General features: G+C 37.6%; 1 protein-coding gene across 1 annotated transcript; it reads left to right on the plus strand.

The window, feature by feature from the left end:
- Positions 1–354: 354 nt before the first annotated feature.
- On the plus strand, positions 355–22,484 carry LOC121299108 (sorting nexin-1-like). Its single transcript, XM_041226651.1, has 15 exons — positions 355–539; positions 10,539–10,659; positions 11,324–11,469; positions 12,010–12,079; positions 15,332–15,375; positions 15,508–15,649; positions 16,606–16,684; positions 16,968–17,043; positions 17,682–17,795; positions 17,873–17,966; positions 18,135–18,340; positions 18,831–18,974; positions 19,283–19,363; positions 19,851–19,922; positions 20,185–22,484. The coding sequence occupies exons 1-15, from the start codon at positions 411–413 to the stop codon at positions 20,233–20,235; spliced, it is 1,569 nt and encodes a 522-aa protein (XP_041082585.1). The 5' UTR covers positions 355–410; the 3' UTR covers positions 20,236–22,484.
- Positions 22,485–26,811: the final 4,327 nt, after the last annotated feature.

Consider the following 26,811-nt stretch of genomic DNA (forward strand, 5'->3'; position numbering starts at 1 on the left):
ATGCATAACATTACTGACACGAAGTAAAAAGCGATAAAAGCTTGGTGCATTATTATTATTATTATTATTATTATTATTATTATTATTATTATTATTATTATTATTATTATAGTGCATTGTTTAGACTCTGCTCAAGATAGATTAGTAAATTCATAATCTCTCATTTTCTAAAATTCTAAAATAACTATTTTACTGAGTAAAATGTACAGTCCGTTGTTTCTGTATTTACTTTATATTGTATTTATATTTTTGTCCTCTTTAAAAATGATTGCACGGTCTGTAACGCCCAGTTTCAGGGGGGTGCGCTGTCTTCTCTTCTGTCACCAGCAGGTGTCTCGTTAGGTTTGTTTTTTTCTAATAAAGTCTTGTTGGTGATGCTGCTCCTCTGTCGTCCTGAACTGTGAATAAAGATGGCAGACGAGTCGGAGCGGGTTCCTCCTCCTTTTCCAGAATCGGAGCAGCGGGAGACGGATCCAGCGGACGGGGAAAGCGACGAGGATAGCGACGACTTTGAGGGAGAGGACATCTTTACCGGCAATGTGAGTGCGAGCCGCAGGGGTTTGGGTAACAAAAAACAGCACCGATGTGTTGACAGGTTGCTGAGCTGCAGCAAAAATAGTTCGACTAGTGTCAGTGCTGCTGCTGCCTAGGCCCCGAATAGGTATGCAGTTTTTTTCTTTCAAAATGAAAATCTAAAATGCGTCGTAAACTCGAAAAGTGAGAAATAATGAAAATGACGAATCGAATGAGCTTGTCGAGTTACGAGAAAGTTCGGATTTATAAATTGTGACATTTTGAAATGTGTGCCAAAGGAATTCGATTCGATTTTATTTTATTTAGTTGACCAAACATATCGAGTACAGAGCAAAAACGACGAGTAGTGTCCGCATTCCTAAAGTCTGTTGTGATGCCATTAGGCAGACAACCTCACCTGTGCAGTATCTATCACTGTACCTACAGTACCTCTCTACGTCCAGTTTCCTTGCGCTATAGGTTTCACTGCAGTTGGTTTGTTTTTCTGCTGGAAATCATTCTAGTTTTAGTTTGAAAAGCTTTAAAGTATGCTTGGATTAAATAAATCTGCTGTGTACTGTAGCATTATGTTTTAATGTCAGAGATGGGTATCTGACACGCCCTACATGAACAACACCACTGTCGGCAGTTAGCTAATTTTCAGTAGCGCAGACACATTTTACGTGGACATTTTGTCATCGTATATTTAGTTAGTCTCATCTCTTTTGAAACAATTCAGAAATGATCACTGTATCTTGCAGCTTTGGAATTTGAAGTGGAATTGTGTTTAGTATGTATACCGCAGTCAATGGCGGAATAGGGACTTTGTTTTTGTTTTGTTTTTTTCTACTATAGTATTGGAGTGCAGTGTTTGACAATTAGTGCCCAGAAACTTTTTAAAATAATAACATGCACAATTCAGATGGTCCCTCTTAAATAGAACAGTGTAATAACTTTTTCTTTGGTTAAAATAAATCTGCTAGTCACTAGACCCATTCTTTGCACCTCAAAATGGTAGCGTATTCTTATCCCTGTACTGCTGTGTTTAATGCGTCTTTCTGACTGACGCCTACTTGGGTTCCCGAACCAGGTTTTAATCCTGCTTAGTGTAAAACCATGTACACGGGTCAACAGTGACTCAACTCAAGATGTGGGTTGACACGGATGGAGCGAGACAAAATGCACGATGGACCGACAAAGTAACAAACAGCCATAACTACTTGAAGGTTTCACTTCAAACAGAGCCTTTTTTGTTCAGCCATATTTCTGTTGATTGAGACACACCATGAGCCAGATTGCTGCAGGGGTGGCATGCAGTAAGAAACAATCAACATTTTTAGTCGGGTGACTCAATCCAGAGAAGCCTGGATGGAAGTGTATATAACAACCACGCCATCTTGAAAGCCTGAACAGATGAAAGGGTGGTCATGTGAACATTGCTGCTTCCTGGGCATTGAGTATGTGCATTGTGTGCTTGCTTCTGTCACCCAGGTCAACCCTGCTTCAGAAAGCAGCAATAAATTGAGTAGCAGACCCGCATGACACCGGGTCTGACCTGAGTAGAGCGTGTCAGTGTGAAAGGGGCTATAAAGAGACTGTAAAAGAATAGGTAGTGGTGTTGGCTTTTATTGTTGCAGTACTCCCTAGAACAGTAGCATGTTCCTAAATCCTTATCAGAACTAAGAAAGGGTGAGGTTTTACAGCACAAGGCTGTCCGAAGATTACGTTTGGGAGTGTGAGGCTTTTTATCTGTGGTTTTGGTGACTCTGTTCCCCGGGTCACCAAAACCCAGGTTTACAAGTTTCGGCTACTTTTAAGCAGGGTAGCATCAGAAAAACAATTTATTTTACAGTGAGTGCTATATTTGATTTTTGTCAGCGTGCAGAAATTATGCGTCACAAACCAACATGATTTATAATAATAGTTTAAGAAAAACAGCTGATTAACTAACTCTTGCTTTTATGGTGAACTGGTTCCTCTTTCTAAATATAATTTGTAAGCTTTCTATAAATCTTTGGGCAACGAAGCAAGTCATTTCAGGTCTCTTGAGTATCTGTCAACACAGCCAAGTGTACACGCAGCCTGAAGGAAGCAGCAGATTGCGAAATAGGGAAATTCAGCCTGCATTGTCTGTCACTGCTTAGTTTTGATGTGCTGTGAAGGGGATGCATGCTGAAACCTGATGTTTTTACTGTTTCCGAGGTAGACCGGTACAGCCTAGTACACTAGCATTTGCTTCTGAAAACAAATGATGTTGTGTGTAGATTGGTGGTGGGTAGAGAGTGCATGAACCCCTTTGTTCAACCCATTTTTGGTCTAGACCCACTGTCTTGGAGGTGGTAGGACAGTCATATCTGACTTAGTCAGAGATGTTTGTCTTTAATGTTTACACTGTAGTAGTTTTAATACATTGTAAGGTTCTGCGTTTGTAAGTATAATAGTCTTTTCCATTATACACTACATGCTGTAAATGTTTTTTTTTTTTTTTTTTTTTAATATAGGTGTTTTTTTAAATATATAATTGTTGCGTTAAAAAAAAAAGAAAGAAAGAATCCAGCAATGCTGGTGTTCCTATTTAGTTTCCATAACAGAATTTGGGGATGTGTGGCAACCCTTTATGAAAGTAGTATAGTACAGTAAAGCCTGGCTTTAAAAACAGGAAGAGGTAGCACTGATTTATGCAGGGTGGTTATGCAAATCAATAAAGCCAGCTGTATTGAATGACATTTTTAATATTTTCTGTACTTTACTGCTTTGCTTGTTTAAAGTTTTAAACTACTGTTTATGTACAGAGGACAGAACCTATGGGGAGGATTTTGTCTGTTCATTTCTTAATGCATCGTATAAATGCGTCTACAGTAGTTGTATTCTTGCTTGTACAGTAACATTAAAAGTGTAGTTCAATTAAACATTTGATGAAAGTGGTTTTGCTTGGAAAGTATTCGATTTTAGAGAACCAAAGTGTTAATTGGAGAACACTAACAAATGTAAAACTGATTCTGAAGATGCTATTAATACTTCACAATGACAAAATGTCAAATAAAAGGGAGGGCTCATATCTGCTCACAGTAGCAACGGAGGCTGTTGCTACAGTGCAAATGCTAGAATGCAAAACGAAAAGGTAGGCATGCATTTCAACACTTGAATCCTCTCGTTAATGGTAATCTTTATGATTTTTTGTAAAGCCACCTCCACATTGTCAGTATGATTCTCTGTCAGGGCGTTATCCAGGAAAAATTAAGTGTTATTCTGATTCTGTTTTGTTAAATATTTTACCAAATACAGTGGATGATTTGGTACACATATTAGCTATGTTTTAAGCTTTATAAGGTGGTGGGCAGTATAATTAACTATTCTGTGGCCACATTTTTTTGTAACCTCTAGCTAAATCTATAGCTCACAAATAAATTAACCAACAATACAAATTTGTTACTCTTACATTAGATAAATACCTCATGCAAAATGTGAAAGTGGTGTTGAACTGGTTTCTGACTCCATGTCAATACCCTATTTTCTTTGACTTCAATTTCAAAGACCGAAAGCTTTTTCAAATTCAATTCACAGCTGTATTCTATAGAGCTGTCAGTTAAGCCTCCAAATAGCGATTGATTAATTGGACACACAAAATTGAATCGTTTGTGTAAATTTTGATGATTGTACCGCCCACATACATTTTTGCTCCATCCCCCCCCACCCCCCCCTTTTGCTTGCCATGATTGCTTGATCTGGTCTGATGTCACTGTTCTAAAAACTGTAAATTGATTGGCTGTTTAGCAAGTAAGGGAATGTATCATTGGAGGATGTGATGGTGGTGCAGATAATCCTTCATCATTCAGAATCCGTAGAAGGGTATGTACATAGTTAGAGCTTCTTTACAACAAACATTGTACCTAAAGATTTTAGCAGCTCTCATGTCTATAGCTCTATGACTAAAGCTAAAATGTCTGCCAATATATCAAAGTTTTTCATTTTTTTCAATTAGGCCCCTGTATTCCCAAACTATAAATTTCTCAAAATGTCATTTAAAAAAAGTTCAAGTGTATTGTGCACCGAGATTTGAAAAATTATGGAAAAGAGACAAAGTTTAGTGAAATAAACAAGAGGGGTATGTTTTGAAATGGCTGCAATTAGGAGGTGTAGACCAGGTATTGGCAGAGGCTTGTTCATCAAATCTGGACCTTCTTTTTGCGGACATTGAAGAATCCGACATTTTGTTACAGGAGGTTTATTGATACAAAATGTATCAATCAAGCAGTTAAGTGAAAACATTCTGATGTAGCTGGTGAAGACTGTGACAAAGTGCCCGCCCCTGTGTATATTATCTGTTATATGTTGTGTGTGGTGTGTTAAATGTTGGTGTATAGACATTGGTACACGGGATATAAACGGGTCTGTGTAACACGAGTGTTTAAAAATGTATATGTGTATTTAGGCACGAGGATTGCACAGCACTTCACTTGCAAGTAAAATGTAGTAATATGTGAGCACGGGGAATTGCACTTTATTAATTCACGTGCTGGGATTCAAGTGAATAATTAATTGGTAATTGAATCCCAGCACAATAGTATATATAGATGCACGTTGTCACATACTCGCGGGTTGGGAGTTCGGGAGTGGAGAACGGGAGCGAGAGAAGGACTAACTTAAATATATCAATTGCTATTGCGTGCTGGTGGGACCAGCACGATACTTGTTTATTTAAAACTCACCGTGTTTGTCAGTGTGTCTGTCCGTGCACCGTTTTGTTAAGTTTAGTCTGTTTTTGTTTGTCTATTTATTTTGGCGTAGAGTGCCGTGTCCTGTGTTTTCGTGTTTGTTTAAACCTTTTATTTTGTAATAAACCGGCGCCAACAGGCGTCTTCATCATTTCATTTCACATCATCGTCTTTGTATATTTCATTCCTTCCTGGTTCTGACGCCGCCCACTTGGCCGTCTTTGTGACAAGACCCATCAACTTCTAGCCAAGTTAAGGTGTCTGGTAGTGTTGGTACTGCATCTACTTCAAGAGGCATAAGTGGCTTCACCCTCAATCGCAACGTTGTGAATAAATGGATGTTGTCTGATAGCGAGCGAGCGACCATTTTTCGTGAATGTGAGAAGATGGCGGGCTTCCATGCAGAGTCGAGAAATTGGAAAGACCTTGGTGTACCACCTAGATGGAGGGATGAAAAAGCTGTTGAAAGAATCATCAGGTGTGTTCAACAGATAAGAACATAAGAAAGTTTACAAACGAGAGGAGGCCATTCAGCCCATCTTGCTCGTTTGGTTGTTAGTAGCTTATTGATCCCAGAATCTCATCAAGCAGCTTCTTGAAGGACCCCAGGGTGTCGGCTTCAACAACATTACTGGGGAGTTGATTCCAACCCTCACGATTCTCTGTCTAAAAAAGTGCATCCTCTTTTCTGTTCTGAATGCCCCTTTGTCTAATCTCCATTTGTGACCCCTGGTCCTTGTTTCTTTTTTCAGGTCGAAAAAAGTCCCTTGGGTCGACATTGTCAATACCTTTTAGATAACATGCCTTTTAAACCCGGAATAATTCTGGTCGCTCTTCTTTGCACTCTTTCAAGAGCAGCAATATCCTTTTTGAACACAATATTCAAGATGAGGTCTTACTGATGCATTGTACAGTTTTAACATGACTTCCCTTGTTTTAAATTCAACACTTTTCACAAAGTATCCAAGCATCTTGTTGGCCTTTTTTTTTTTTATAGATTCCCTACATTAGATGAAGACATTTCTGAGTCAACAAAAACTCCTAGGTCTTTTTCATAGTCCTCCTATTAATTTCAATATCTCCCGTATGATATTTATAATGCATATTTTTATTTCTTTATTTTATTTCTCTATTTCTCTATTTACTCTGTTAAATGTAATTTGCCATGTGTCTGCCCAGTTCAGAATCTTGTCTAGATTATTTTGAATGGCCTTTGCTGCTGAAACAGTGTTTGCCACTCCTATTATAACAAGTTTGCTTACTATACCGGAATCGAAATCATTAATGTAGATTAGGAATAGCAGAGGAACTAATACTCATCCCAGTGGTACTCCACTGGTTACCAAACTCCATTCTGAGGTTTCTTCTCTAATCAGTACTTTCTGTTTTCTACATGTTAACCACTCCCTAATCCATGTACATGTGTTTCCTTGAATCCCAACTGCGTTCAGTTTGAGAATTAATCTTTTGTGCGGGACTTTGTCAAAAGCTTTCTGGAAATCTAAATAAACCATGTCATATGCTTTGCAATTATCCATTATCGATGTTGCATCCTCAAAAAAATCAAGCAAGTTAGTTAGACACGATCTCCCTTTCCTAAAACCATGTTGACTGTCTCCCAGGACCCTGTTACCATATAGGTAATTTTCCTTTTTGGATCTTATTATAGGTTCCATAAGTTTGCATATAATAGAAGTCAGGCTTACTGGTCTGTAGTTACCTGGTTCAGTTTTGTTTCCCTTTTTGTGGATCGGTATTACGTTTGCAATTTTCCAGTCTGTCGGTACCACCCCTCTGTCAAGAGACTGCTGCATGATCTTGGTTAGCGGTTTGTAAATTACTTCTTTCATTTCTTTGAGTACTACTGGGAGGATCTCATCCGGCCCAGGGGATTTGTTTATTTTAAGAGCTCCTAGTCCCTTTAACACTTCTGCCTCAGTTATGCTAAAGTTATTTAAAACTGGATAGGAACTGGATGACATGTGGGGCATGTTGTCAGTATCTTCCTTTGTAAAAACTTGTGAAAAGTAATCATTTAATATATTTGCTATTTTTTTTAATTCATCTACGATTTTGCCATTTGTATCTCTTAAACATTTAATCTCCTCTTTGAATGTTCTCTTGCTGTTGTAATATTGGAAAAACATTTTGGAATTGGTTTTAGCCCCCTTAGCAATGTTCATTTCTATTTCTCTCTTGGCCTTTCTAACTTCCTTTTTGACTTGTGTTTGCAGTTCCGTGTACTCTTCCTGTGTACTTTGTTTTTGGTCCCTTTTTAACGCTCTGTAAAGTGCCTTTTTTCACTGAATAATTTTTTTCATTGATCTATTAAACAATTTTGGCAATTTAGTTTTACATTTAGATTTGTCTACTTTAGGGATGTAATTGTTTTGCGCCTCTAGTATTACATTTTTGAAGAACAGCCATCCTTTTTTTGTGGATGTTTTCTCTATTTTTATTCCAGTCTACTTCTTTTAGTTTCATACCTTCATAGTTTGCTTTTCTAAAATTGTAAACCTTAGCTTTAGTCATAACTTTTGGTTGATTGATATTTGTAGAGCATTAATAGGTCTGCATGTGTTTACTGGCTGCGACTCCACAAGCGCTTTCCATGGGAAATGCAAGAAGCATCCATTCATATGGTTTGTAAAAGTGATCCATACAAAAGCCTGTTTTTCCAGCTTGGAATGGACTTCAATCTGCCTCAAGGTGTATCTTCTGGATTGGAGGTATTAGTGACTGAACTATGGCTACCATGTAAGAGTGTTAATGAAGCAAGATACAAGCTTTTTTGTCTTCATCTTGTTAATGACAAGGCTCTCCCTCCCATATCAGATTCTCTGCTGCTCCATTCAAAAAGAGGCAATTGTCAGACATGCATTCATTTATCAGTGTCCCAAGTCCAATTGGATGTAGTTGGACAATGCAAGACAATGACTTGGTCGTCCAATGGATGACGTGTGACCATGTCTGGATCTCACAAACTGGCTCACAAGCTGCTTTTTTTGTGAAATAGCAAACTTTAATTGTCTCTTGTTGTGTTAATAAGCATTTTGGGAAAATTAATCTTTTTTTAAAAACTACCAGAACTAAGCATTAGTGTATGATATGATTTAAAGTGATTTGATAACTTGTTTGAACTGAAAGTATATGTAAAATTGTTTTTCTGAATTGATGATGTAATAAACTGACCTCTGGCGATCTTGTTTTATGTTCTGTTGAATTTTCTTTCATATCAATTTATTCCCCTGAATGTGACAAAGCAAATGCGTGGTCATTTGCTGATTTATATGACATATTACTTCAAAACTATTGTGTTTTTTTCATATACCCTAACCATAAATTTCAGCTTAAAATTTACTACATGGACTAATGACAATTTTAACTCTCGCACAAAAACTGACAGGTATCTCATGGAGATATTTTGATCCAAGGTGCAGGAGACCAAGGGCTAATAATTGGTGCAAAAAAAAAAACAGCTTGCCCCTCGAGTTTCAGTACAAAAATCATTTTCTAACCACTTGCAATGCATGAAATGAATGAATGAATCTTGTTAATGCTGTACCACCTAACCTTCATTATCTGCGAATCACACAATGTGGAAATTCCTGCCTAAAACAAACATAATAATACAAATTGATTTACTTACCACAACATGCATTGCATACATCACTGATAGTCGTTTTTCTTTTTGTTCTGTATTTATTTTTTTATTTGTTAGTTATTGGATATTGTTAAATATTCATTATATAACAGTTCATTGTGAAACAATTTATTTACAGGCTTTTTGCCAGGAATACAAGCCCATCGTCCTGCTCTGGATTCAAGGCGCTGCATTTTTTTGTTTGTTTACATCGAATACACAGAGGGGCCTACTTACAAAGCATTTTCAAAACTGATTCCCTGGTAGGATGGGACCAGCAAATCAGATGCTGGCTTACACGAGCACTAAAAGAGGAGCACACCCACTGTTTGTCTGGCAGCAAGGCAGACCATTCGTTGATAAACTTAAATAATGTATTTAACTATCCACGTTACAAAAATGTAATTATTAAATGGATTGTCTGGTGTTTGTGTCGATGTATATAATGAGGAATGAAATCGACTGAAATCATTTTTTGATTTAATTGTAGCAGCTCTAGTATTCTATGATTCTGTTGATTTTTTTGGTTATGGAAAACATTTAGTTTAATGTCTCATTCTATCAAAATGATAGACTTTCAGAAACCATAAACAAGATCTACTTCATCCTCTCCCACTTCAAGAAAGGCTTCTCATTTTGTCACGTTCATTTTACAAACCATTTGCCACTGATGATTTTCACCTCACACTTTTGGCTGCTTTGCTTCTGTTCACAAAAGCATTCGGTCTAGGTTGTGTTGCTCTCTGCTTATGAAATTCCTGGATATTTCAGTGCCACGTTTGGAGAAAGTTAAACTGCTGGTGTTGCCACTAGAGACCAATCTAGTGATCCATGCTTTCATTGTACTGATGGGCTTGTCAATACAAGAAGCAGTTTCTGCATTTGGATCAGTGAGTGATTCATGGTGGTTTTAGCCAGAAGTTTAATCAGAAAGATGAGGACTAGCCTGATCATGCAGCAGTACAGTATTTGTTCACGTAAAGAGTAATTAAAGTTTAATTATTTATCTAGAGCAGCAGATAATTCTGGTTTCTGGCCCGCTATCGGCAGTCGTTTATTTGGCAGCTTCAAGCAGCTTGGGTTGATTTGATCAGCCTGTACCCTGCCAGGATTTTTTATTTATTTTGAATAGCATTGTTCAGTACCAGGGAATTTTCCCGGATTGCATCAACCAGATGTTTTAGGGTTAACACCCAATTGGTGGTTGATGCAATCCAGCTATGGTTCATTCTGGTGGGGTATACAGTAGATTAGTTTATCAAATCAATCCCCTAGAAAGTTCACTATTAATTTGAAAATTCAGTCCTAAGATGTTCATAAGTTCTATACTGTCACCACACTATAAACAGGAATTAACATGCCACCTGAGCACACTTACCTCTGTTGCACAGGACATGAATTTATACTGTGGTGGATGGAAAGTTAGGCTTCACCTGAAAAAAAGTAAAAACAAAGTCTGAAACAATAGTGAAATAAGTAACTTGTGACAGTGTTGTGCTAATTAGATGTATGAAGCTATGAGATGGAATTGTGATAGTCCTTCCCTACTATGATATAAATCATCCGTAACTACTAGACACTTGAAATACTAAAAGAAACTCAAATTCAATGACCAAGGTTTTGACTTTTGTGGTATAAATGCATAGCTCTTGTTTCTTCCCATGCAGAGCCAACCATCGGAGCCTAAAAAAGACCCCTTCCCACCAGCCACCGCCTCTACCACCACCAGCAGCAACACAAAGACCAATGGACTGCATTCAGGCGATGAAGAGCAGGATATATTTGCAGGTATACACAGTATATTAACAAAACGCTGTCATTTTATATTTTCAGGAAGTAATTTTATTTTTAAAAAAGGTTATTAAAATGAACTGTTCAGTGTGGTTCCTCCCTGAGTGGTCGTCCCAGGTTTGACTTTATAAAAAGTGAAAATGCAAGTACAATCATCTGAAAACAAATGTTTGGTTTGTATTAAGCAATATGGAGTTCTGTAAACTACTATGCAATATGCATTTCTGTAAACTAGAATTCCAGCTAGTTTTAAGGTAGCATGTGACATGCATACTGTCATAGACTGATATTGGCATATAGGTGCAGATGTATTATATTCAAATATGTGTTGGGTTTTTTTTTTTTTTGTTTTTTTTTTTTTTTTTTTTTTTTTAAGATAGGTAAGGTCAATATTTTGTTTAAAAGTGCTGTTCCATTATAATTGAACACGCATTAAACTCAATACTTTGATGCTAAACTTAGAGCTGTGAGTACGTCACAGAATACCCTGTGACTTTCACAAAAGGCAATTCTCAAATTTCATTCACCACACAAATACATTACAGGTTATTTAACAATATTGATGGTTATATTTTGTTTCTCGTTTTTTAAATAGTGAATTTCAGAAGGGTTTTCTTTGGCTTCAATTGTTGTTCCAAATGCTTTTGTTTTATGTCCACAGAGGCCACCGTAGAGCTGGCTCTGGACAGTCCTCTCAATAATAGAAAGAGAGAGCCCGCTCAGGCCAAACTGTCAGCATCTGGGTCCTCCCTTACCGTCACGGGGCCAAGCACTTTGAAACCACCACCGGCCAAAACCTTTGAGGAGGTATGTCCAGGTGACCCTGTATGGGTACAGCAATAGTTATGTAGTTAGCTGTTTAAATTGAATATTTGGTGTGGGGCAGGGGGGTTGGCTCGGGGGGCTATTAAATTAATTTACTGGTTTCAGTTCCCAGTGGACACTGCTTCACATCACAAGATGCCACATTGACAGTTTGACTGGATGTTCAGGTCAGGATTGAGTGTTAAAGTTTAATTTAATGTAATGCAGTCCTGGTTCATTGCAGTATATAATTTTTTGGAAAGGAGATTTTCATTCATAACTACAGTATAAAACACAAATGCAGAATATTTAGTAAAATGAAAATAACTTTTACAGATTTGTACAAACTGTGACTGAGATTTTTTTTTTTTTTTTTTTTAAATGAAAACTTTTTTTTGTTCCCACCCCATACAATATTGATATTGTTATATCAAAGGTCTGTAAAGAGAGGAGAGGTGGAGGTGATGTATTTCATGTAAAAACAAGCAGCACAGCAGTTGCTCAGGGATCTGGTTTCAACAGAAATCTCTCTTGTTTTTGCAGCTAGAGGAAGAGGAGGAAAAGGAGGACACATTTGAATTGAATATTGCAGTTACCAATCCTGAGAAAGTTGGTATGTGTTTTTGTTTTAGTTTTAAACACTAAACAATAGAAATAAATAAGATTGTCATATCGACACTATTTGCCGTCATTGCCACCTGATGCAGAAAATATAATAAGTTTGTCTTGCAATTTTTTTATTTTCATATAAATGCAAGGTTCATGTCTAGCAAGGAGAAGTAAGTATGCTTACAAATGTGAATTTGGTCAGATCTTTTTGTGGGTTGTAGTAGTATATAGAGGGAGTCTGAGAGAAAAAATGACACCAAAGTTTAGTGCTTCTTTTGTTTGTTTGGTGTGCAATGTAATCAAACATGCAATCTTCAGGTGTGAAAAAGTTATTGCCCCCCCCCCCCCCCCCCCCCCCCCCCCTGGTTAACTCAACCCACCCCCCCCCCCCCCACCCCCCAATTAAAGGGATAACACTGTGTAACAAAAAAATATATATTTTTTGTTCCTGGGTAGAAAGTTTCCTAATTGCTTATGCCTCAAAAGTATAGAACATGGCTATTATTCCCCACAAACTTTGCTTTTGTGACCAGGACAGTGATATTTCAAAATATTACTATTTCCAATGGGAAAACGGGCAAATGTGTGTCTTTTCGTTCACATAAAGTCAAATCCAAATTAACATGTATTTATACTAAAGTAATACAAAGATGACTACAAAAGATTTAGAAGTGAGTAGTTTTTCGAGATTTACAATTATACTGTATTTACAGTATAATTGTAAATTAGGTTCTAGATTAGGTTCTAATTAGGTTCTAGAGGCACATCATGCCACAATCAAAATAAATTTGTGAAGACCTCCAGAAAAAAGTTGTTGATGCCTATCAGTCTGGAAAGGGTTACAAAGCCATTTCTAAGGCTCAGGGGCTCCACCAAACCACAGTACGAGCCATAGTGTCCAAATGGAGAAAGTTTGGGACAGTAGTGAATCTTCCCAAGAGTGGCCATCCTGCCAAAATCTGTCCAAGAGCAAGCCGTAAAATCGTCCAGGAAGTCGCAAAGAACCCTAGAACAACATCCAGGGATCTGCAGGCCTCTCTCGCCTCGGTTAAGGTCAGTGTTCATGACTCCACCATCAGAAAGACACTGGGCAAAAATGGGATTCATGGCAGAGTAGCAAGGCGGAAACCACTGCTCACTAAGAAGAACATGAATGCTCGTCTCAAGTTTGCCAAAAAGCACCTGGATGATCCTCAAGAGTTCTGGAACAATGTTCTATGGACAGGTGAGTCAAAAGTGGAACTTTTTGGCCAACATGGGCCCCATTATGTCTGGTGAAAACCAAACACTGCATTCCACAGTAAGAACTTCATACTAACGGTCAAGCATGGTGGTGGTAGTGTCCTGATTTGGGGATGCTTTGCTGCATAAGGACGTAGATGACTTTCCATCATTGAAGGAACCATGAATTCTGCTCTGTATCAGAGAATTCTACAGGACAATGTCATGCCATCCATCCGTGAGCTGAAGCGCAGTTGGGTCATGCAGCAAGACAATGATCCGAAACACACAAGAAAGTCCACATCAGTATGGTTGAAGAACAAGAAATTTAAAGTTTTGGAATGGCCTAGTTAAAGTCCAGACCTAAACCCAATTGAGATGTTGTGGCAGGACATGAAACGAGCAGTTTATGCTCGAAAACCCACATGTCACTGAGTTGAAGCAGTTCTACTTGAAGCAGTGGGCCAAAATTCCTCCACAGCGCTGTGAGAGACTGGTTAATAACTACAGGAAGCATTTGCTTGCAGTTATTGCTGCTAAAGGTGGCGTAACCAGTTAATGAGTCTAAGGGGGCGATTTACTTTTTCACACGGGGGTATTGGGTGTTGCATAACTTTCTTTAATAAATTAAATAAGTATCAAAATTTTGTGTTATTTGTTTACTCAGGCACCCTTTTATCTAATATTATATTTTGGTTGAAGATCTGATAACATTCAGTGTCAGAAATATGCAAAAATGCAAAAAATCAGACAGGGGGCAAATACTTTATCACAGTACTGTATGTGGTTTAAATGAAAGGTGACATTATTTCCCTTTTGCTAATGCAGTGTTCCAGGAATGTCCTTGTATGTACAAGTTAGGTTGAATACCTCAGTAAAGCAGGGAAATAACATGTCATAGTGCTGTTCTATGTTGTTTTCATTGAATCTGCCCCAAAAGAATACATAAATAGGACATACGCAAAATCAGTTGACTCGTCTGCTGTTTTCTGTACTGCAAAATTGTAAGCAGGCTGCACAGTTGAGTGGAGTTCATGTGAAAACAGCTGTTTGACAACATTGACAGACTCCATTTTGTAAGAAAGCATTATTGCATGTGGGAACAGGTAGGAATGTTTACCAGCAGCAATTTGATTTACTGATAAAATGCCACCTAATAAAACAAAGAACTACTGTCAAGAAATGTCATTGTTCGAAGAAATCATTGAAAGGCAGGGTTTTGTTTTGGGGATTTTTTTCCAAATTTACAAAGAACACGTCTGAGTCATTTTAACCCCAGGAGAAATTATCGGCTTGCTACACCTTGCAAAGTAATTTTGAATTATTAACCCAAAAGGAAGCAATGGGTTTAATTGTTTATGAATCAATTCAATCTTTAATAAAATCATTAAATTAACAACCAAAAATTGTGTTGCGCATATATTTCTGTCAGTGATTTGAAACTGAGCCAAACAGACTCATTGCTTCCAGTTTTGTTTAAAATCCTGTAAAGTCCTGTATACCTCCTAATAAATTGCTTTCCTTGGTTCATGGTTAAGATATTTGAGCTAATTCTGTATCTTAGCATAGTATTAGTGTGACTTTTCACTCTTCCCTGCCTTTGAATAGGATTGACAAGCATTACACTGCCAATGATAGCTCTAGCTTTGTATTTCTACCGGTGGGGGTGGGGGGTATGTACAGTCCTGTACATTATGTATATGAATGAAATGCTTGTTTAACAACATGCTTAGTTATGTTGGTTGTTTCTGACTTAATAATCTATTTTGAGGAGGCTTTGTCGTAAGCAAGGTCTGTTTGGTTAAATATGCAAAAAGACATTTGCCATTTTATCACAACCACAAACAAAGCCTCAGACTCCAACACTGCTTTTTGCTAGGTGATCACAAATAAAATAAAACCGCAATCGGGACACTTTTTTTTTTTTTTTTTTTTTTTTGAAAACAGTTTATTAAATGTACAAACCTGACTCCCATAATGTTTATAAGACCATTCATTTGATTTAAATTACTAAGTATTTCATTTCTTTTTGTAGGGGATGGTATAAACGCATATATGGCTTATAAAGTCTCAACTCAGGTATGTTGTAACAATATTCAAAATTCTACACAAAACATTTTATTTAAACAAAAATCGACTTGTCCTAAAAGTCCTGCTTTTAAACATGTTGTGGGATCAATTCCGTTGATCTAGACTGCAATTGTCTTTCAGACCAATTTACCAGTGTTCAAGTGTAAGACGTATACAGTAAAGAGGCGGTTCAGTGATTTCCTTGGATTATACGAGAAGCTCTCTGAAAAGCACTCGCAAAATGGATACATTGTACCCCCGCCTCCAGAGAAGAGCATACTTGGTAAGATATGGATCAAAGCGAGGTCCCCAGTGGCTCAACTAGTTAAGGTACTTCTTTGTGGAGTGCAGTGTGAGTCATGCAAGAGATCAACGATTAGAATCCCATTTACTGGCCAGGGTCCCACAGGAAGAACTGCACTGAACTTTGCACTCATGCTACTTAGGGAGGAGAATCATCTGGTTCACCTCCTCTCATTCAGAAAAAAATTGTATTACCATAAATTATTCAGATGTTTTGGTGTTTATGGGTATTTTATATTCACATGTGTTCCTCCTTTCTTAATTTTAAAGAGTCCCAATGATGTGTTCATAGGCCCATTTCTAGTGCAGCCCCAATAAAACAAGGCTTACCTTGTCTTTGTATTTAGCATTTGGAGATCTTATTAATACCAGATACAAGGCACAATAGTCTGCTATGAACTAAAAAAAAAAACATGTTTGCTTCCAATACAGTTACTGATATTACAAGGCATTGGAGAGCACATGGCATGCTAACACTTTCTGTAGCCTGTGGAGTGCTATGCTAGTGATCAACAGAGGAAACTGTGCTTTACAAAGACAGTATTTCTATGTTCTTCAGTTTACTCACACGGTCCTGTACTTCTTTATAAACACAGTGGAAAGTAAAAGGATCAGCATTTCTGGATTTCGCTATTACAGTACGCTCATGCGTTTTAAATTGCACAGCCTTGTTCATTTAAATAGTACAGCAGTATACTGTTGCAGATTGAAAAAATTAAATACATAAGCTAGCCTGACCCATACATTACTGAAGCTGAGAATGACGATGCCTCCAAATTTTGTATTAGGGTTTTCAATTTATAAAATAGTTTTATACAGCATTTCATTAAACTCTGAAATATACATAGAAAGTAATTGTCATAACTAGTGTACTTTTGCAGATAGACCACCTTTTAAAATATAACCAGTTACTGGATTTCCATTATTTCTCTCCAGGGATGACCAAAGTGAAAGTGGGGAAAGAGGACTCCTCCTCTGTGGAGTTTGTGGAAAGGAGACGTGCGTCACTAGAAAGGTAAGCTGTGTTTTATTGGGGCTGCACTAGAAAGGTAAGCCTTGTTTTATTGGGGCTGCTCTAGAAAGATGAGGCTTGTTTTATTGCTGCTGGCCAGTTGTATTTTGGCCTGTTGAGTTTCAAGAGCTTGCTGCACTGTTCGAATTTGAATTCCCACATTTCTAAATGTATTTCCCCGCGACCCCACCCATGACAGTTCCTATAGTTCCTACATAATGTCCAGAAGGAAAGGGTGAATATTTACACTCCATTTTTTTCAGATTTTTTTACTTACTCTTTTCAGATATCTTCAGAAAGTTGTCAGTCACCCATCATTATTGCAAGATCCAGACGTCAGGGAGTTTTTGGAGAAAGATGAGGTATGTTTGTGACCTGCCAGGCCAGCACCTGGTTCACTGCACGTTTTATATTGGAAGAATTTTCATGCAGTCCAGGAGTGCTGTGCTTTCAAATTCATGTGATTCTCAAAATGTACAGTGAACTCAGTGACCCGCCCCCAGGGAGAAGCCTGGTAAGATGATGGTAGAGAGGTCACTCTTTGACTGTTGCAGGCTGGGGACAGCTGTTATGTGCTGCCTTGTGCTACAGTTACTCTTGTGTGATCTTGGTGTGTCAGCTCATTTTATTACACTGTTAGACTTCTTTTAAAAGAGCAAACATGTCAACACCCAGTGCAGGGATGTAAATAAGAAACGTGCCCTATTTAACATTCTAATTGGTGACCACTTCCAGCACTGCAGTGTCTGAACTTCCCAACCTTTCCCTGCAGTTGCATATCACATATTTTGTGTCTGTGACAGGTGCAAAAATAAAACACTGAATTGGTCTTCCTGCACACAAACACATCTACAGAGATTTTGGGGGTTGGTTTTACTAATGCTTTCATGAATGTGATCTAAAGTTTGCACTGTTGATTGAGATGTTCATCAGACCCATTTCAATTCTCAGTTCATGACTTTCTATTTCTTGAGTAACAAGGTCATGTTTTGGTTGTCAGTTACCCCGCGCTGTGGGTACCCAGGCGTTGAGCGGAGCTGGCTTCCTCAAGATGATAAACCGAGCTACCGACGCAGTCAGCAAGATGACTATTAAGATGAATGAGTCTGATATTGTAAGTGTGTACATTTCCACAGTAATAAACTTGGAAACTCTCCTTTCCCTAACTGTAAGACAATTGTTTTTTTTAAGTGGTTTGAAGAGAAGCTGCTGGAGGTGGAAAGTGAAGACCAACATCTGCGTAAACTTCTCTCTGTTGTGGAAACCCTTGTAAACCACAGGAAGGGTAAGAATGTGGATTAATGCATAAACTTGAGGTTTTGCTGCAATTATGTAGTGGCTTCATTGAAGGTGTGATAACCAAAGCCTCTTACTGACACATACCTACATAAATCAAGTAACTAATTGTTAACGTGCTACACAGACAATTGAACTGTCATGTGTCCCATGGCAGAGCTCTCCAGCAATACGGCTATGTTTGCGAAGAGTGTGGCGATGCTGGGCAGCTCGGAGGACAACACGGCTCTGTCCCGGGCTCTGTCCCAGCTGGCTGAGGTGGAGGACAAGATCGAGCAGCTTCACCAGGACCAGGCCTGCAACGACTTCTTCATCTTGGCAGAGCTGTTCGCAGACTACATCCGCCTCCTCACTGCCGTGAGGGTACGTGCTTGAGCCATCGGCTCTCTGTGAGCAATTCAATGAATTTATTTTAATCATTACACCCAATTTAAATTTAAGGGGTGTGGGGAAATGTGATAGAGGGGTGTAGGTAATCCACTGACAAAGGGGGAGGACCCAGACCCGCTCAGGTTTTATTTTGCCGCAACACACAGCAGGAAAAGCCGTTACAAAGGGAAAAATTGTTTAAGGATTTGATTTGTTTGAAGTAATTTAATAAGGAAGTCAATTTTTGGAACAAAGATTATATGAAAGTACAGCTTTTAAAAAGTTTTTTGTGTGAGGCTGCCAATCATTGTCCTTTAGTGCCAGCTGGGGCTTTGTTTCTTTCTATAAACAAAGAAAAACACACGCATGTACACACACACACACACACATATATAACGTTTCAACTGTCAACTAAAATGTGTCAGCTGTCACTGTAGTTTATTTGAATGTTCTTTATTCATGACTGACTGATTAAACTCTATAGGGCTCATTTGACCATCGAATGAAAGCTTGGCAACGATGGCAAGATGCTCAGACTACACTGCAGAAGAAACGTGAAAACGAAGCCAAGCTGCTGTGGGCAAACAAACCTGACAAGCTGCAGCAGGCCAAAGACGAGATCTCCGAGGTGAGCGATGGGAAGAAGCTCCTCTTGTGTGTACAGGGGGAGGAGGAGGAGGCAAAACCTTTCTTCACATGCCTGTGGATGTTATTATCATGAGACGGAACTGGCATGAGAAGGAACTGGTTGTACAACTTTAATTTGTAATACAGGTTTATGTATCTTCTTCATTTGTACTTCTGACTTCTGCTGTATGTGTACATCACCAGTTCTGTGAAGTATGCTACTTTTGGTCATGCATGTGTATCAGTAGACTTTGTAATAGTTTCAGTTATTTCTGGTTCCATTGCTAAATACATCTTTCCTCATTTCAGTGGGAGTCTAAAGTAACACAGTGTGAGAGAGACTTTGAGAGGGTTTCGGCTACAGTGCGGAAAGAGGTTCTCCGATTTGAGGTTGGCTGCAAGTTTCTTACATCCCTTTCTTTAATGAAATGGCTGCTAATTGCGCATACAGTTTATCCTTATTAGTAAAATGTGTGCTGTATAATTCTGAGTCTTGCAATAACTTGCAACAACCACTAGTTGCTGAGAGTTTCAGAATCTAAAACCTGTATGGAGAAGCCATAAAATGCAGTCATTGATATTGAGAAAGCCAGCCCAATTAAATCTTGATTGAATATATCATTTTGTGTGTGTTTGTTTACGTTGTTCCTAACATTCTTCTTTTTTTAAAGTTGAAATTCTACTTTTCCTAGGCTAATTCTTACTATAAGGAACCAGTTAAGAAACCAAGTAGACAAGTTATTGCAAGTGTTTGTCTCCTTGACTTCCTTAGAAGTTTTACCTTGTAACCCATGATTTTTAAAGTGTTTTTGAAGTTATGGATAAAAAATGTTTCATGTAAGGCTCCTAAATAATCATCTTGGTTATTGTTTTGCAGAAAGAGAAAGCCATGGATTTCAAGAACCAGCTAGTGAGATATCTTGAAACGCTTGTACGCTCGCAACAGCAGGTAAAAATCATTTTACTCTTTAGTTGTTGTCCTAGAACTTGTATGACTCAGTTGTGAATGTGTCTTAGTAGTGCAATTTAAAATATGGTAATGGCTACTATCCTGTTTTCACGGGAAATGGTATTTGAAAAAGTTATTTCCTCTAGTATGTGCTATGCATTTAGTATGAAAGTGGTTTATACTAGCTCTGTATTTATAAATTGCATTCATTTTGCTCAAACTACAAACCAACCCACCTCTGAACTGTCTCATTCTCTTTCAGCTTATTAAATACTGGGAAGCATTTCTACCAGAAGCAAAAGCAATCGCTTAACATGACCAAGGAAGTCGTGTGAACCTCTCAAACTCTGCCTTTTTATACACTTTACCTCTTGCCTTTTAAACCAAGAAAATGAACCAAGAGGCACCGCAAAGGGAAGAAACTGAACTAATACAGTACATGTTATTATAGATCTTCATCTTAACTATTGTATTAACTATGTATATTTTACATGTAACTTCCATATATATTTTCTTATAAAAATAAATAAATAAAAAATCCTTGTATAAGGAATGAAAAGTAGACGTCGGGGTATGGGTGATATTTTGGGGGCAAAGGGTTCTATTAGCAAAGAGCCAAAACACATTTAGTTTGTTAAAAAAATGTACCACTGTGCTTATATTAAGGCTTTGCACTTGTTAGCACCTGCTGATTAGCTATTTAATAGATGATTTCGGGGGTTCGTTTGTTGTTCTTTAAGATACTGTTATAGGTCTGCTGTTAAGAGCTTTCGTCCTTGTTTACTAGCGATCCAGTCATTTAGCTGGGGTGGGGAATTGAAGCTGCTTTGTGTGAATCTAGCATTTGCCCTGGGGATCATTAATCCACAGAACCATAAAGCATACGGAACCAGAGCACACTGTGTCTATGCACCACTGCATGAGTGTTGGTTGGTTGATTGATGGCACTATAGTATGATCACAGACTGTAACCCAGTAGCAAGTTTGATGGCAAAAGGGCCAACAGCACCCACATAGGGTGGCATGCTTATTAGAGTGCCCCATGGGTCACATTAAAAAGCGAAATGAGGTTAAATAGTCTTACGCTAGCTAGCGTCTACAATGACGTGCACCCAGAATTAATTGTATTTTAGTGAAGAAGCTAGAAGTGCCTTTTCCTTGCAAGTGTGTGAAGGAGTAGGGTAACAGCTAGGATTGAGGATACAAGAAACGGTCGGCTTGAGAATGTGTAGTGTTAAAAATGATTTTATCTCTGAATGTTAAAAGAACTTGCCCCACAGAGATATACTGCAAGGTTGTTCCTTCCCGTAGTGCAATGCAATGTTTTAGCCAATATGATTTGTATTTGTTAGTAACCATTGTATTTCATTCCACTGTGAGTTCTCCTAATGGCTCCTATATTGTTATTCAGTAGACCTAGTCCAAGCTTGATTTGGTGAAAGGGTTCGCAACATACAATACAATAATGCAAGATAATCTTAATAGCTTGAAATAGCCAGTCATAACATTCTTTAATTGGCTTCATAGAATAACCTAAGCCGTTGCGTCCCCTTTCTGGGTCTGTATAAATTGTCTTTCCAGTTTAAATATTATTCCATTTCATATTGTTGAAATGCCATGTGTGTGTTTGTTTATTTCATGAGAGGTGGGACTGGCAACAGCCACTTAATGTCTGATACTACTTTGGCAGCATGTATCAACTGAACTGGTGTACATAGTTTAAAAATACAATTGTAACCCTTAGAATGTTTTACAATGGTTGCAGCTGTACATGTTTTCCTGATCTCAGATTACCTATGATGCCAAACAATGTTACGATGAGTTCAGAGACATGTAAGTTCAAAGCATGTTGGAGAGTATTAATAGAACTTGCTATTGAACTGACGACCCATTCAGAATATTTGCAAGCATAAACTGAAAATATAAAATGGCCTTTTGATGCATTGTCCTTTTCTGTGACTGAGGAGATAGGGTTGTAGCATCAAGTGTTTGAGTAACAGGGTAATGGGCTTCATGCGTGAAGGGGACACTACCTGGTCAGCTGGAAAGATAGAAACTTTTTTTTATTTTTAGTAATTGACAAACAATCAACTTTGAATGGTTTCTTTTTTTATTATTGTATTTAGTGCTGGGACAGCTATTCAAACATTGCTTCAAATATAATTTTATACAGAAAATCTAATTTGTTTGCACCAGATTTATCAGACATGATTTATATACTTTTAGTAAACTCCAAAATACTATAATACATCTGTATTTTAATATTAAAATAATAATAATAACCTGTAAGTATCTCTGTATCCTAATGTTTTTGCTGACAACTGGGAAAATAAATAGTGTTTCTTTGTCTCGCCATGTAATCACTTGTAGAGGGTTGAATTTTCCATAAACCAGTGCTTAATTGTTTCAGTTAAAAATGCAAATACATGTGTTTGTCCCAGCACTAATTAGCACATCTCAAACCCACTTCTTTTCAAAGTGTTTACATGTTATTAATATTCCATAACAGTTGGTGGAGATTAAAAACCTTAATTATAAAAATTGTATGCATACAAAAGTTTGTTATATTCTAAATTTACTCAAAGTAGTAAATTATTGAAAATAAAATTCTTTAATAAATCCTGTTGTCTCTTTTTTTAAATTGTAGCTTACATTTACTTTGTTAAACTCGTTTAAGAATGGTTTAATGTTAGAACAAGTGATTCGTAATATATGTATAAACATGAATTGAACCAATTTAAATGTTGATTTATGTGCATTATTGCACATAAATGCACACATATGCAAAAGCAGTATTAAAAATAAAAAAATAGTTACATATATGCATAGGTTATATTTAATTCAGTGGTCTAACTCCAAGCAGACAATGGGAAGTATTTTTATGATCTAAACCATGGCAGAGCTTAATACCGCCACTCTAAAATATATAAACCTGACTTCACTATATTTCTATTGTATGGGGAAGTTTGATTGGAGTTAAAGAGCTGTAGTATTTTGAGCCAACACCATTTAGATCATTATATTAGACTCCAGTGACACCTTCAGCACATGGGTAACACAAGTCTAGCACAGCACACAGTATTTGGAAAATCTACATCTCCTTAAAGCGAACAAACCATCAGTGCAAAGGAAGTGTGGGGGTGCATCAGTACTCTTGCCAATGCTAACAACAGGCAAGAACATTTATTAAGCTTTTGGTCTGCATTGTAATACAAACTAACATTGTTGGCAATGTACTAGGCAGTCAAGTATTTTTAAAGTTATCTTTCCAATAATCCTCTCCCCATCATTTGTGGTGCATGTTTGTCATTTAAAATGGTTAATGCTCAGGTGTCTGTGCCCTTCATGACCTGTAGGTGGTAGTCGAAACCTAGGTTCTGTGTCATAATTTGCACCCTAGAAGTGCACTTGAGTTTTTTCAATATCTGAAAAGTACCTGGAGACCCCTGCTGCCTATGTCATCTCTTATGATCCAGTCCTTGAACGATACAGCTCTATATGCTTTCTGGAAATGGTCTGACCCCAATACTGGCCCCTGCCAAGGCAACTCCACTAATACGGGTATTGTTCAGTATATGGCATGCTGACTATCCACTTGTTTAGCAGGAGAGGGAAGGGATCAGTATGTAGGGTATAAAGTTTGATCAAGTACACAGCCGTAGTGTCGTGTTGCCCATAGTCTTTTGCTTCCCCTTTCCAGGTTTCATTTCTCCAAGGTGATTGGTTTATCCACAGCAGCATTGAGAAGTGGTCTTAGCATGAGAAACTCATACTTTGGGGTTTTACTTTTTTCATTGCTAAAATCTTTCCATGCTGAATAATACAAACCTTTTATCCTGGAAAATTAATACAGGGAGAAATCCTGCATTTGTTTCACTGCAGGAGACACACAAAAGATTGAAGGTCTGCACATTTAATTGTTTCAAGTGACTGCCGTTTTAACCTGTATTCAGCGAGTTTTAACCTGTATATCCTAATATTGTTGGCTGGAGAATTCCACATTTCCTCTGGGGGAGTATGAAACAGGTTCTTTGCTTGGCCTAGGGCTACACTTTCTTTACTGTAAGTGCATGCAAGTCTGCCAGTGTATTGTACGTGTTCAAGCCTGTTTTAAATTATTTTTCAAGTCATATCTATTGTTAAAAGAAGGAACCAAAATTGGGACCCTTCCTTGTTTCATTCTGTCATGTAGTTTATAGGGAAACTAAGATTTTATGTTTTTCAACTGGTGAAAGCAACAGGAGAAGATTGTGACTTAAATAGGCCTTGTTGATAGATTTGTCCAATACAAAGTGTACAACACTGGTATCCCCAACATGGTAGTTTTCTGCAGAACATGTGTAATGTCTGATAAACTGATAAACCCTTTTCTAATCATTGATTGGTTTCATCACAAGGAAGAGCATGGAACCCTGAGTGCAGTGTAATTCCTGTTACAGTGCTGTGTACAAAACCCAATTCAAGCCTTTTGTTCTCGTTCACTACAACCATTACAAGTAACCTTGATCAGCTGTGGTGGTCTGTCTTCACAGTTTATTTAGTCTACTCACTTCATTATATCCTTGACTTGTCTGATAACATGACTGGAAAAGTACTAACTGGGTCTTTCACAGGCTTGAAATTGAAGAATTCACTGAATAAATATGTTTTCTGAGCCCCTCCCTATTCTCTGTCATAATGCTGCGAGCTACATTCTGTTTAACTGAGTATGGGATACTAATTTACAAAGGTATGAACCAATATTGACTGCAGAACCATATTGTGTGTGCTGTGCAATTTCACTTCCAAGTTTTTATATGGAGGTGGTCATACGTTCATGTGTATGAATGTCACCGCTTATTAAATTGTGTTGAAACTTGGTATTAACATTACTCAGCATAACTTGTTGGGATTATCAGATTGTTTTGATATATGGAAATATCTCTGTCTATACATTTGTCTGTCCATATGTCACACTGACTTTTTTTTTTACATGTATTTTGAGAACGAATCAGTCATTTTTAATATACAGTACTTTGCATTTTCTTCACTAATGACATGTAGAGTATGTCTTAAATACGACATCTTGTTTTTATTCAACTGTTCATTGCCATTTCGTAGTCAGTATTATTCTGTGCATACTGTTGATATACATCATGATCTTCACCTTTGAAATTTTGAATTTACAGGCATGGCAAGGCACTGCAGGTCTTTTTGTTTTTTCAAGTTACATTCCTTACACTATCAGAAAGTGTAACCTTTCTCCTCATGTCCGAGGCTCAGGTTTTATCACTCTTGCTTTACTTCCCTAAAACGCTTCCCACTGTGTCAGAGAGGTTTTGCTATTGTTCAGCATAGATACAGGCTTTACACCCTGTATTAATTGCTTCAAAACAACAGTGAACTCAAATTTCAGGGCTGGATTTGCAGTGGTTTCACCATCTGTTTAACAAGGTAAAAATGGCAGTTGTATTAAGTTTGTTTTGTCTATTACAATTATTTTGCATTGCAGTCTGGAGCAAAAACTTCCAAGCTAAAGAAAACCCTGCTTATTTACTGTTTCCAAACCTATTATACGTTGATACTATAACTGTTAATATTATTAAACCATAATTAAGTCACATGTGGCTTTCTCTGCCTTCTGAGATTTAACATTCCATTGGGGATTTGGTGACAGACTCGAGGTTCTAAGATCAGGTCAGCAGCATTGGGTTTTAATTCCTCTTACATATAATGTACACCACATTTAACAAAATCCAATTCAAACTGTTAACCAAATATTCAAAACACATGCTCAAATCGCATAATATCACATGCCTATACATGGATTCATTTTGATGCTTATTCTAAACCCTATTAGAATCATCTGGTGCTATGGTACAGTATTGCCAATATCTCCTGAGCAGCTCAATGAAAGAACCCACTTAACAACAAGGTCAGTTCCACTCCTGAGCAGCTCAACGCACTACAGAGCAGATTTCATCTGTGATCTGAATGAGCAGCTCAGTTACTTATCACCCACTGTGTTACCTTTGTTGTATAATGAACTCATTAGAAGATTTCATTTTTCTCAATATAAAGCAATGGAGAATAAATCACAAAATGATCGATGAAAAATATATTTATTATGGTGCAAAACAACTTCAAACGTTTATTTTAGCTATTTTCAATATTTCATTCATGAAACAATAAATAAAAATATTTGTGCTTCTGAATTTTAGTGACATGAAGACATTATAGCACATCCGCTATGGCGTTTCTGTTTGACTTTGCGTGTACTTCAAACCTGGGCTGGCTCTCCGATGGCTACAGACACACCCTGGCACAACTTCACAGGAGACCGTGAACAAACAGAAAACCAGACGAGCAAACCATGAGTCAAAGGTTCTCAAAGCAGTTTGTGTCCTGTCGCACAAGAGTGCATAAAAAGTATAGTGAAGACCGCAGGGGAAAACTAGTACCTTTTGAAATAAACTTTTGTAAATATTCTCAATACTGCACATTGGAAGGTTTGCTCACTTTTTGTAAACATTGTAGGTAAGCATTAAAAAGAGAAGCTTTTACTTTTTGGTATCTTTATTCCCTTTAAATTGTAAAATATAGTGGCTTCTTTTGGTATTTCTCAGTTCAGCACTATAGAGTATTTATTAGTAATGGATGATAAAAAAAAGGCAGTAGAAAATATTATTATACTATTTGTGTGATAACAGTGAAATTATGTTAAAACCTTATAGATTTTTTTTGTAAAAACATGAGAATCTTAAAGCAATTTTGAAATCTAAAGAGGTATTTTATTCTCCCACCCTAAAAAAAAAAAGTTTGTCTGCAAGTTTTATTTGCTAGTCTAGCATTTTCAGCCATGTGTCTGTGTTTAATGAAGGGCTGTGGAGAGGAGGGGGGGTAGGGGTAG

The sequence above is a fragment of the Polyodon spathula genome, chromosome 24, assembly GCF_017654505.1.
Source record: "Polyodon spathula isolate WHYD16114869_AA chromosome 24, ASM1765450v1, whole genome shotgun sequence".
Lineage (NCBI taxonomy): Eukaryota > Metazoa > Chordata > Actinopteri > Acipenseriformes > Polyodontidae > Polyodon > Polyodon spathula.